This window comes from Tribolium madens, unplaced genomic scaffold (genome assembly GCF_015345945.1).
Source record: "Tribolium madens isolate multiple individuals breed KSU strain unplaced genomic scaffold, Tmad_KSU_1.1 Scaffold_3;HRSCAF=73;Tcas5.2_LG2, whole genome shotgun sequence".
Taxonomy (NCBI): Eukaryota; Metazoa; Arthropoda; class Insecta; order Coleoptera; family Tenebrionidae; genus Tribolium; species Tribolium madens.
The window spans coordinates 13,474,970-13,488,205 of NW_025401006.1; the positions used below are offsets into that span (position 1 = coordinate 13,474,970).

Consider the following 13,236-nt stretch of genomic DNA (forward strand, 5'->3'; position numbering starts at 1 on the left):
ATTATCGAAAAAAAAACTGCAAACAATGAGCTTTTTGCGTAGAATTTAGTACAAAAAAATAATACAACATAAAAAAAACAACTAAAAATTGAAACAAACTTTAGACAAGAGGTTTTTCAAAATGTGGCCACCTCTAAGAAATTTCTTAGATTTACATCGACAGGGCTTTTTGCGTCAAATTTAGTATAAAAAAATTCCAAAATGTGATTCATCTTTTCCGGACTTACTTCAGCAGAAATTTTTTAGAATTATGCGACCTTGAAAAGCAGAATTAACGTTAAAATTGCAAGAAAATGCGTAAAATTTTGTACAAAAATGTATCAGAAACAGAAAATTGAGAAACAACTGGAAAGAAATGCGAAAAATAAGCTTTGTGTGTCAGATTTAATACATAAAACTATGCTTTAAAAATAACAAAACGAAAAAAAAATGAAACTGAATTAGACTTTGACATTTAGACAGCACGTTTTTCAAAAATTCTTTCAGATTTACTCAATTAGAAATTTTTTTCTTTTATATCGACTTGGAAAGTAAAATATCGAGAAAAACTAGAAGAAAGCTTTTTGCGTCAGATTTAGTACAACAAAAATTGCTTTCAAAAAACAACAAAACGTAAAAACTGAAATTGAGTTATTGATAAATTAGTGTTGTAATCAGTGTTAGCGACTTTATCAGGGCTAGACTGAGGAGAAACTATGTAAAGTCTGGTTTTTCCAATTATCAAAACCTTAAAAAATTATAAAAAAATGTCATTTCTATTTTTTTTTACAAAATTAAGTTTTGTTTGTTAATTGTGCAGCTAGTAGGAAGCAAAATATCAAAAAACAAACGGCAAAAAATGCGTAAAATAACCTTTTTGAGTCAAATTTAGTACAAAAATTGAAACAGCAAGTTTTCCAAAATGTGATCCATCTTTATTACAACTTTTCCACAATTATATCGACTTGGAAAGCAAAATATCGAGAAAAACTAGAAGAAAGCTTTTTGCATCAGATTTAGTAGTTTTTTGCGTTAGATTTAGTACAAAAAAAATTGCTTTCAAAAAACAACAAAAAGAAAAAACTGAAAATTGAGATGAACTTTAGACTGAAAACAGCAGGTTTCTCAAAATATGGTCCATCTCTCCCGGATTTACTCAAATAGAAATTTTTATGGTTTATGTCAACTTTAAAAGCCAAATAATCGAAAAAAACTGCAAGAAAATGTGTAAAATAAGATTTAGCACAAAAAATTGTCTTTAAAGAAATAACAAAACGTGTACAAAAAACAAAAAGTGAAATTTGAATAGTAGGTTTTTCAAAACGTGGTCCATTTCTCTCCGATTTACTCTAAAAACAAATTTCTTGATTTAAATTAACTTAGTAAAAAAAAATTTTTGTGTCAAATTTATTACCAAAAATTGTATTTTAAAAAATAGCAAAACAAAAAAACAACTAAAAACTGATATGAAGGACAGGTTTTTCAAAATGTGATCCATCTCTCCCGAACTTACTCTATTAGAATTTTTTTAGATTTTCGACTTGGAAAAAAACTGGAAGAAAATGCGTAAAATGAGCTTTATGCGTCAGATTTAATACAAAAAACTGTGCTTTAAAACAATAACAAAACGTAAAAAAATTAAAATTTAGTTGGGCTTTGACCTTTAAAAACTGAAAATTGCAGGTCAGAAAACTGTGCTTTAAAAGAATAACAAAACGTAAAAAAAAATAAACTTGAGTTAGGCTTTGAACTTTAGACCGCAGGTTTTTCAAAAACTCTCAGACTTATTCTATTAAAAATGTTTTTCTTTTATATCAAGCAAAATATCGAAAGTGATAAGAAAAAATTGCGCAAAATAAGCTTTTTGAGTCAAATTCAGAACCAAATTGAGACAGCAAGTTTTCCAAAATGTAGTCCATCTCTTCCGGACTTACATTACTTTAACTTTTTTAGAATTATATCAACTTGCAAAGCAAAATATTGAAAAACTAGCTTTTCGCGTCAAAAAAATTTGCTTTCAAAAACCAACAAAACGTAAAAACTGAAAATTGAGATGAACTTTAGCCTGAGAACAGCAGGTCTCTCCAGGATTTACTCAAATAAAAATTTGTATGGTTTATATCGACTTTAAGAGCCAAATAATCGAAAAAAAGCTACAAGAAAATGTGTAAAATAACCTTTTGGTGTTAATTTTCTTTCATTTTCAAAAAGTTTAACAAATTTGCCTATCATTCATTCCTTGTCAAGTGAAAACAAGACCCCGAATCTGCAAAAAACAAACCGGAAACAACTACATAAAACAGTTTGAGAAGATTTTTCAGGAAAATAAAAAGTCGCTCATTCAGGAGCACATTGAAAAGTTTCAGGACCAAAGTTTTGCTTATCTTGATCAAGCCCTAGAAGAAGAATCGGAGAGGTGATCGTGTCTTGCTTTTGGATAAGATCATCGCCGGAAGGATCGACCAACTTAAAGTTTTGGTCATGAATCCGAGATTTGTTGGCGGAAAAAATCCTCAATCTTAGTTTGTGTWTCGATTGATTCACYTACCTGTTTCRGYTCCCGGAAAAATCCAGAAAAAAGGCACAGTTCACAAAAATGCAGCGCACGTCCAAGTGACCCACTACAAGGTGAAGAACACACGCGATTCAGAGGAATACCTGTGCAAGACTAAGTCGAGTCGCTTTTACCACCACTGACTTACTAACTGCTCTCTCAGTCAAGTGCTTAAGCAGGTTGAACCTTACCCACACAGATACACAGCTCTGAAGTGAGGATTTTATTCGCGCTTAACACACATTTCAAACGATATGTAAACAATGGGTGATTTATCTTCAGATTTGGTGACCATTTGACTGTTTGCAATTGCGGAAATTTCACTAAACTTCAGTGAACTTTTCATACTTAGAAATCGGGAAGTTTTTATTCCGCAACAAATTGCAGAAGTTGAACGTTAGCACGTACACCACTAATGATGTAATAATAATAACCACCACTTTTTCTATTGGCCATTTTGTTGATGGAAAAGCAAAATGTCCGTCCTCAATTTTTTGTGGCGTAATTATTACTTACCGCATCATTGTAGTAAAAAAGTGAAAATTAGTGTTTAATGACGTTTTTAGAGTCCCTGAAACCCTCAAGAGTGCGAAAACGTCATTTGGTTCCACTGAAACGTTTTTAATTTTTGCGAATCTTGTAAAAAAATAGGCAAAAATTTCTAAACTATGGGAAATTTAGACATAACATCTACGCCAACTCAGATTTTTTGTTTGGTTCTTTACGATAATCCTAATACTTTCGTTGTGATAGAAAACAAGAACAAAAATCTGGTTTTTAAAATTTTAAACAAGTTTTTCTCGAAAATTATAAGCGCCACGCCAAAATCAAAATTCGAAAATTTTTGTGAATTCATGGACGAAATTCATCACTGTACCATTAATTAGCACCCAACGTAGTTTATTTTGGGACACCTGTATACAGGTGCGCCAGAACTCGCGCCCTAGGAAAAAATTTTCAAGTAAGGAACATGAAAAAAATGTTTAAAAAATCTGTCAAAAAATTTTGACATTTATTTTTTGACATTTGACATTTTTTTATATCTATTTAATGATACTGATTGTGTTTTTACAATTATTTAGTAAAAGGACAAAAATTTTGCCAATAAAAGCCACAAATAACATTGAACAGAGTTACAATTTAGAATACAGCTTCCTTGTTTTTTCCCAACAAAAATAAATAGAGTCAAAGTGCAAACTTTAAACTTCGAAATTTTTATAGATAAAATTTTTTTAACATTTTTTCTATGTTCCTGGTATCTTACCTTATACGGCATTTTTCTCTGGGGCGCGAGTTCTGGCGCAAATAAAAATATTTTTAAAAAGTGTCGCATAGATCGATTGAAAAAAAATCAAGTCGATACCTTGCATAGGAAAAAAGTTATGGACCTTCTAGAATCATTATTAGTCGATTTTTCATGAGGTCAACTTTAAACAAAAGTGAATTTTCCATAGTAACATCTACTATCTTCAATAGTAATATTTTCATTATGAGAAATTCAAAAAATTAAGTAATGTATGCCAATCAAATCTTTCAAATTTGTGAGATTCATCCAATCAAATTCGCAGAATTTAACACACGTGCTAAATTATCGCGAATTTTGAATCGCGAAAATTTGAAAAATTTGATTGGGTTAAATTTTGTGAGTGAATAATCGATAAAAGATCTTCACGTAAAGGCGCAAAAAATGGTGACAGTAAAGTTGGGTAATATTCAAATCACATTGTGACGTTGCAAATGGCGGGATTACGCAGCCCCGAAAGAAGGCATTTTACACCGGAACTGTTACGAAATGGGTTTTTGTTCCGTTTTTGGGAAATTACAATAGCAAGTCAGTCTTAGCCAAGCTCCCGTACGAGTTACTTGAATTGTAATAATTGTCCGGTAAAATTATTACTTATTTGGAGGTTCAGTGCGAAATGGGGGCTGTACACACAGTGAATGTGTTGTGTATTTTCGAGTGCCTAATAGACATTTAGTAGTGCGCGATTTTTAAAATTTCGAGTGATTAGTGAGTGCTAATAAGAGGAGTTTAAAGGGGAATGGACGAAACAAGGAACTGGATTAAAGGGTAAGTCAACAGTTTAAAAAAAAATCATATTTCAATTTTATTTAACATTTTCAACAAATTTGATAAATACAGAGCACTGAATTGTGTTTTTTTTTTATTTCAGTAGGTCCGTTCTATGAAGATGAGGGGAATCGCTACAAATGGTAGCAGAAGAAGATGCCATATAAGGTCAGTGCATTTTAATTTTTATTTTTTTTTGTTTATTATGTGAAAAAGTGTGTGAATTTCTGATTTTTGAGTAAGTATTTATTAAATTATGAATAGAAATTAATTGTGTTTTCGATAAAATGTATTATTTCTCAAATTCTTTTTCAAAATTTGCAGAAGACGAGTGCAAATTTACTTTTAAAATAATTTTTACAGGAAAATACATTTTTTTGGTTATCGCAAAATGTGTGAATATGTGATTTTTGGTTACAACAGTAAACTTAAAAAAAATATCTAACTAGATAATCCTTGCAAATGAAATTAAAAACATGTGGAGCGTGAAAAAAATCATTTAAATTTAATCTACTCGTCGTAGAGCATTTTAAGCTTACTTTTTCAATATTAACTACTCAAAAAAATGAGATGATGGGATTTTAAATAAAACAAGAATTAAGAATAAGAAAAAACATTTATTTCATACAAAATATACAATACTGAAAAAAATTCCTCACTCATCATCTTTGATGAGTGAAAAATTGGCCAGTTTTTGAATGGGGCGTTGCAAGGGATGCCCTAGTAACCTGGCAATTGCAACAAACAACACATCCACATCTCTTCCAACCGAGAAAAAATTCGCAAAACCTTTCTTATCCAAATTTTGCAAAATCGCAAAAATTTTGTTGCAATTATTGTTATCATCAACAACCTCATGCGTAATCAAGACATCTAGTGTGAAATAGGCCAACTCCAAAAARGCCTCAATTTCCGGACTATTAACAACTTTCGGGRTTGTGTAAGACCGGCCGTAAAACAACACCATTCGCACGGTGTATTGGGGCGGAATTACCGTCTCATCCACTGTTGTTATTTCCGGAACCGCAACTTTTTGCAAAACAACATCAAACAACGAATTTAAGTAAAAAATGTCCTCAGTCTTGCACGCTTCAACACGTTGCAACGCCTTCATGATCTGATTTATGTTACTAGTGAAGTCCACAAGCCACACAACACTGTTTTCGTTCAAAATCGCCAAAGCAAATTCGTGTTTTTTGTTTATTAAACTCTTGCGGTGGAGGAACATGTCGACGGCTCGTTTTAACATTTCGAAGGGTTTACTCGGTTCGGAATTGGGGGGCTTGAAGGGGGTGAAACTGTCGTCTTCGGCGCTATCCACCACAAGGATGATCTTCTCCTGGCAATTGACCATCGGGAGGGTGCGTTTTGGGGGGCCTGGAGACATGACTCGCGGGGGCGAGTCCACCTCCATGGTGATGGGGATGATGCGCTCGCGAGACGTGGAGGGCTTCGACATGGTGCTAGTTCTTGGAACTGCTTTCTTACCTCAAAATTTGAAAATCCTAACCTAAAACCCGCAACTGTCACATTAGAATTCAAAATTTTTAACCTAAAAACCTGCAATTGACATTTGAGGCCGGTGTTGCCACATAGTGTTTAGGCGCCAAATACAAAATATTTCTATTAATTAATTATTAACTTCAACTCTTCAAAAAAAGCAAAAATTACATGCTTTTTGGTCTAATTGTTTTCAACAAAATTTTGCGAAATAATTGCATTTCTAGCTGAAAAACGTGCTAAAACGTTCAAAAAATACCATTTTAGACTCAATTTTTCGATTATTTAATTTGATTTAGCGAAATCTAAAGAAAAACTTGAGATTTTAGTACAAAAAGTGCATTTTCAGCCAAATTTTGAGTTTTCTCGGATTATTTTTGTCTTATTTTGTTCAAAAATCGAGTGAGACAAACAAAAAAAATAACATTAAAATCAATTTTTTTGTGGTTTTTAGGCGTATTTGGACAATATTTTGCAAAATAAAACTAAGTAAAGCTAAAAAATGATAACAATTTCGATTTGTAATTTTTTAGCCTGCTTTAATGCAATATTTCAAATTTTTTGTGTTTTTATCTCTCAAAAAGGCAAAAAAACGCAGTTTTTTTGAGATATTTTGTTGAATTTGTGGCTTGTTTTTTACAAAATAATTGTGTTTCTAGCTGAAAAAGCATTCGAAATCAAAAAAACAAAAATAAGTTCTCATTTTCGACTCTGTAATATCTTGTAAAAAAAATAGAACTCTTTTTAACCAATTTGGTGTTTTTCAATTATTTAATTTTTTCTTCGAGAAAATATGACGAAATAATCAAGTTAAGAATTAGGTAAAAATATCATAATATAATTTTTTTTATAACAATTTAGTGATTTTGACTCACTGTGGCAAACTCTTGCGAAAAAACAAAGCTTTCAGCTTAAATATCTGCTTAAATTTTCGAAAAAGGAAAAATTATATCATTTTTGGCTTAATTCTGTGTTTTTGTGGTCTGTTTTCAACAAAATTTTGCAAAATAATGTAATTTTAGATTTAATTTCTTGAATATTTAGTTTGTTTTGGCGAAAAATCTGTGATTTTAGAACAAAAACGTGCCTTTTTGAGCCAAATTTTGTGTTTTCTCTGCTCATTTTGCTCAAAAAACAGTTAAATCGAGTGACAAACAAAATAACATCAAAATCTTATTTTGTGGTTTTTAGACGTGTTTAGACAAGATTTTGCAAAATAAATGAACCTCTGGTTCAAAAACGAAGTCGGGCTAACATAAATAATATCAATTTCGATTTAATTTTGTAATTTTTAAGCCAGTTTCAATGCAATATTTCGAACTTTTTGTGTTTTTATCTCTCAAAAAGGCAAACAACGCAGTTTTTTGAGATATTTTGTTGAATTTGTGGCTTGTTTTTGACAAAATTTTGCAAAATAATTGTGTTTCTAACTAAAAAAAAGCATTCGAAAAAAACAAAAATAATTTGTCACTATTTGAACTAATTTGGTTGTTTTCGATTTTTTTTTCTTCGAGAAAATTTGACAAAATAATCAAGTTAAAGCCTAAGAGTTAGGTAAAAATGTCAGTGATTAGGCACCAAATCCAAGATATTTCTATTAAGGGTTACAAGTAGATACCTTTTTGTCAAACTTTAGAAGTCAAAATTTCTAACCTAAAAACCGGTGTTGCCATTTTTTTAAATAATTATTTTAGGGGTGGGAAGTAAAACACGGTGGTGCTTTGTACTTGCTTTATTTAATCAACTCACTGCCGGACTTAATTTAGTTATGCTGCGTTAAAAAATAGGAAACCGCTAGCAAGTACCCAACTTTTGTATTTTTTTAATTAATGATTTTGATGACAATGAATTATTAGTTATGTCCTTGATAAGTTTCATAAGTATTGATACACTGACCTATTAGAACGGAACAAAAATATTTTGACATTTTTATTTTTTCGTATTTTTTTTAGCGTTTTTACTTTTCGTCATTATAATAATAAAACTATGAATTAAGCCACAAACTGCATTATTTCTTAATTGAGTCAATTGAATATGTTACATTGATGAAAATTTCTATGTAAACAACATACAAAGATGGTTACATGTAACGTTTGATAAGGCAAAAGGTCAAATTATACTAGTTTTAATAGGCACTAAAATAAAAGGTTATGCTACACACTAACATCAGAGCTGCATCCAGTGATTGGTTTTGTTAATTTGAAAAATAAAACACCGAAATCACTCTCCACCAATCACTAAAATGCAACAACGGAGACATCACAATAATTAAAACAAATCACAATTTTAATTACTGCACTACTCCGTTACGTGTATTTCTTTTAAAAAGATAACAAGTTCACTTTACGTAATTACAACATAATCAGAAAACAAAACAAAAAATCGAATCAAGTGAACGAGTTACGATACGTTTATATAAAATTATTGCATTAATTACAACATACAATAAAATGATGGAAATACAATAAAATTCAACAGCACCTTTTCTTGTAATTTAGTTGGCAAGACTGTAAACTAACGGTGGGACTTTTGCTGTGCTTTGTAACGATTGAATCAGGTGCGATTGAATACACATTTATTTTATAGCACAACAAAATTTTTATTTTTTTTTTTTTGATCAACTGAGACACATTCACACACTCGCACAAGTTTTTCAAACGAAGCACTTCAAAAAATATAATTGTATCCGATATGCGATTATTTCTCAAAAAAAATGACGCTCAGTTGAAAAACGCGTCAAATATCAGAAACAATTCTAAAACTAACGGATTTTTCTCCATTTTTTTTTCTTTCATTTATATAATTGATAAGAAATATTACATTCGGTTATAGCGATTAGAGAGGGGCGGGAATTATTAATACACTACTTTACTTTGGCTCCGAATGACTAAATGTGGTTGAAAAATTTGCCCACGCTCCCTAATCGTTCTAAAAAATGATTAAAAAAAAAAACAAAAAACAACTAAATATAAACCAGTAATGGTAATACCCATTTCCAATATTTATAATAGTTACATATTTCGAAAAATACAACTAGGGGAGACGCGCACATTTTGACCCCAAGGGACAAAATGCACCGTCTCGAGCAACTACAGGTGTTCATTGCTGCACTTCAAAGAGCTATACTAAAATGCCCTAACATTATACATAGACATACATCTTCAACTATATTGTTGGGTTACAATAGTAGTGAAAGAAATCAACTTTTTTGTGGAAATTTCAAAATAAAACAATTTCCAGAAACCCACATCAAAAAAATTAATAAAAACAATTCTTAATTTTTGACAAACGGGTCGTAATTTGCACACATAACAAGAAAAACGTTAATGTAGGTTCGGTAAAAAAATTCAACTAAAATAAGACTCCCCCTACATTAATACCAACCGTGCAAGATAAAAAATTCCAAAACTTAACAAAAAAAAAAAAAACAACATCTTGCCCGGTTGCTTCAACTCACAATTGATTTAATAATTTAATTCGCCAATCGATAACACACAAGCGTCACATTTTTACCCGTCTTATATATGACAGGCTTAACTGCACTGAAATTAATATGGCAGTTTGTCATTTTGTGGTGGCATTTACGCCACTGATCAGCTCTATGTGTTACCAAGAGATTTCCAATTGACCTACCCCCTCCCTTACAAAGTGACCGAACGCAATGTTGGTATTGTAGACATCTGTATAATACAATCTTCTTCTAAACGCGAAGCAAAACTCCACGAATCGTCCATTTGGGCCATTAATGAATGACGACGTTTACGTTCTTTAGGGAGAAAAAATTCAGCCAAGTCATAGGTGATTTCAGTCATCGGGAGACTTTCTTGCATATAGGATTTTTGTATAGTACTCAAATCGGATAATAATTGATCGCCATCTTGACTRACATCTTCGCGAAGTTTGCTATGTTGAAGAGTGGAGGGGGGACGTCCAAGACACGCATGACATACACTACCCCCACTCCAAATATTCGTGGTCCCGAATTGCCATCTTAAATCCGTTTTTAAACCAAGATTCGTATTCCATGTATTATTATTACATTTATCGCACAATAAACAAGTGCAAGTCTCCCGATTGATTGCTTCAACTTCAGCATCAACATCATCAGTCTGACAACCTTTATCATTCTGACACACAAGATATTTCAAAACAAATTCCATATTCTTAGGCCCATTTTTATACTCGCAGTATTTTTTACGCATGTTATAATCAGTTTCCATATACATCCCACTTTCAGTTCTTCGGTAATTAATCTTGTCCCAAGTGTTTGATACAAGAAAAGTGGCGCCATCTGCGTATTGACCATCAACTTTTTCATTAATCGGACGAAAATGACTATGAATTGACGTGAGTAAATCATCGTCTTTTTCAAGTTCATTTTTCTTATCACGATGCAATTCCGAACCGATAATTTTCGAAAATGGATTATATTGATTCTGGCGTGTTTTTGGTACAACTTCAGCAAAAGCACTCACTTCTTTATCATGATTCAATTTAACTAAACTCAAAGTGTGTTGATTGTGTTGATCATCATCGAAACAACCACTATCATCTGACCATCGTCCACATGAAAAAAATGATTCATTTGACCAATTATCGATAGTAATTGAACTGAATTGTTGATCAAGCATCGTCGTATCATTCGTCCAAATCGAGCTCGTTATGTTGGTACCACTGGATATAAAACCTCGTCTTCCTGTATCCCTCATATTAGCAAGATTCATCATCTCAACAGTGACATCATGCGAACTGGGGGAATCATCAAGCAATTCTTTAATGTCCACCGGGAGATCATCATAGAGATTAACAACATCTTGGGTTTTTGGAGGAGGAGGATTTTCCTTCTTCTTGCGATTAGTGATATATCCACCACCACGTTGTTGTTGTTGTTGTTTTTTGCTTGCTTTCATTTTGTTGGGTTTCTTCTTCGGTGATGGTATCCACTTGGGTATCAATGAGATTAGTTTCGTAGGTGATGTGTTTCGATTAAGTGGAGGAAAAGCAGCGTAATAGCGTTTGGCCAATTCTTGTGGGGAAACTTGTTGGAGCTCTAGATTAGTTTTTTTGATAGGAGGATCGACAACGTGTGGTTTATCACTCTTGATTTCGTTCAATTTTTCGCATAACTCATCAATTAGTGATTCAATTCCGCATGTTTGTTCAGATGCTGACATAAGACATTCTATTGCAGCTGAACGTTTCAGTTTTTCAGCATCAGCTTGTGCATTTTTCCACCAATCGGATGATGAACGACGAAAACGTTTACGATTTCCTCCAATCGGACGTCTCACTTCCTAACATCAGAATATCTTTCTTTCAAAAACAAATGAATTGTATGAATTGTGATTATTTTTACCTTTTTCAAGTGAGAGAAATGTAGATCTTCATCGGAATAAATGACATCTACAGTATCGCTGTGTAAAAGACTAAGTATGTAACGTGTATATACTACAGCATCTATTCCACGAGCTTCCAACTGTTCCTCTAGCCAATCAGAAACTGCCGAGGGCATGGACACTAGTTGCGGATACTTCATAATATGCTAAACCAAACAAAAAGCATCATTTTAGTCACTTTCATACAACACTAAAAAATCTACTTTTTCCTATGATTACTTCCGCGAGATTTATAGGTCGTAACTGTGACTTAATGATAATAAAAATACTCACAAAATTAATAAACAGACTACACGTAAATAAAATGAATCATTCCGATAACCATTTCAGATAACGATCCTTTACCTCTAATATTTAAAACATTAAGGAAGTGATTAAGAATAACGTTTATTTTCCCCATTAACAAAAGAAAACTTGACCATGAACTACATTGTGGTATTTTTATTTAACAAAGAAATTTTCATTTTTTTTTCTCGTGTGGTTCAGAGAACCGCATATTTCGACTTAAATTCAATGTCGTTCACTTAATATTTACCTTGAAAAGTATGAATTATTGTCCTTGTTCATTAACAATGTGTCGTCAAGTGAGTTTTTATAGAGTTACAACTCAATCTCACTTTATTTAACTTAAAAAAATGTTTATTTGGCTACTGTCTTTCGTTTTTGGACTAAAAAAAAACAATAAATTGCAAAATGTAAAATATGAACACAAGAAATGTGTGCACTCATTCCAGTTGTATTTTGTTTCCTAAGGTCAATTTTAGAATTTTTAAGGACAAATTTTCGTTAATTTTTTAAAACTATACATTAAAAATAAACAAAATACGTCTTGTTTTTCTATTTATTAAAATTAGTATTTTACTTCAAGATCAAATTTTAGATTTTTTTAAGAAGTACAAGTAAAAGCCAAATTTTCAGGTTCTTCACCACTTTAGGTGAAAAATTAACAAACTATTTTTTATAGAAAGATTATTATTTATATATATATTTTCATCACATTTTTTATTTGTAAAGGTCAAACTAATTTTTTTAATAAGAATGTCTTGTTTTTCCAATTTATAGAAATTTTTAAGTATTTTTAAGTTTAAAAAAATTTAAAGTTTGCATTTTTCCCTTCAAGTCAAAATTTTAGAAAACCAAAACGCCACATTTTCATCACTTTTTTATTTCTAAAGGTCAAAAAATTGTTTCTTTTAAAAAGATGAATATCTTGCTTTTTCAATTTACTACACTCGAAAAATTTTTCGACTTAAATTTCAAAATTGTACTCATACTACATTTTCCTCTTCAAGATTAAATTTGAATTTTTTTTCAAAAACCAAAACGCCAAATTTAGTGAAAATTTTACTACTAAAAGTCCAAAAATAGCTAAAATTAAATTTAAAAACTCATCTTATTTTTTTAATTTATTGAAATCGATAAGTATTTTTTGACTTACATATTTTTTTCTTTTGATTACGCGAAATTTTTATTAGAAAACCCTTTTTTCCACCCTCAACGAGTCGGTTGACTAACAGGTAAAAAGCTTTGTGTAGTTGCTATAGAAATGTATTGAAATATTTAGGTAACTATGGTGACACAGTCAAAAAAAAAATAAAAAACGTCATGGTAACGATAACAAATTAGCCCAGTGGCGGGTCAGGTCACACTTTTTATTCAAAAATAAGTAAAACTAATTATTTTCTCTCTTATTTCTGAAGTATAAAATATGTCACAACTTACGAAATATATAGTAA

At 31.3% G+C, this 13,236-nt stretch overlaps 3 protein-coding genes across 4 annotated transcripts in view; all 3 read right to left on the bottom strand.

Annotated features, from left to right (window-relative positions):
- LOC123007815 (leucine zipper putative tumor suppressor 2 homolog) overlaps nucleotides 1-2,703 on the bottom strand; it is a 75,581-nt gene extending 72,878 nt beyond the window's left edge. The window contains exon 1 of one of the 2 annotated variants that reach the window (XM_044403265.1): nucleotides 2,528-2,703. The gene's annotated coding sequence lies outside the window, so the exon portion shown is untranslated. The remainder of the gene's footprint in view (nucleotides 1-2,527) is intronic. The other variant, XM_044403266.1, reaches the window with a different exon arrangement.
- Nucleotides 2,704-5,201: 2,498 nt separating this feature from the next.
- LOC123007558 (BRISC and BRCA1-A complex member 1-like) lies at nucleotides 5,202-6,320 on the bottom strand. Its single transcript, XM_044402927.1, has 2 exons — nucleotides 6,165-6,320; nucleotides 5,202-6,114 (listed from the first exon to the last, which is right to left on the bottom strand). The coding sequence occupies exon 2, from the start codon at nucleotides 6,061-6,063 to the stop codon at nucleotides 5,260-5,262; it is 804 nt and encodes a 267-aa protein (XP_044258862.1). The 5' UTR covers nucleotides 6,064-6,114; nucleotides 6,165-6,320; the 3' UTR covers nucleotides 5,202-5,259.
- Nucleotides 6,321-7,821: 1,501 nt separating this feature from the next.
- Nucleotides 7,822-13,236, bottom strand: part of LOC123007557 — a 7,556-nt gene continuing 2,141 nt past the window's right edge. Inside the window, exons 3-4 of the mRNA XM_044402926.1 lie at nucleotides 11,461-11,646; nucleotides 7,822-11,398 (exon numbers count right to left, since the gene is read on the bottom strand). Coding sequence (XP_044258861.1) covers nucleotides 9,746-11,398; nucleotides 11,461-11,640 — 1,833 coding nt within the window. The 5' untranslated portion in view covers nucleotides 11,641-11,646 and the 3' untranslated portion in view covers nucleotides 7,822-9,745. The remainder of the gene's footprint in view (nucleotides 11,399-11,460; nucleotides 11,647-13,236) is intronic.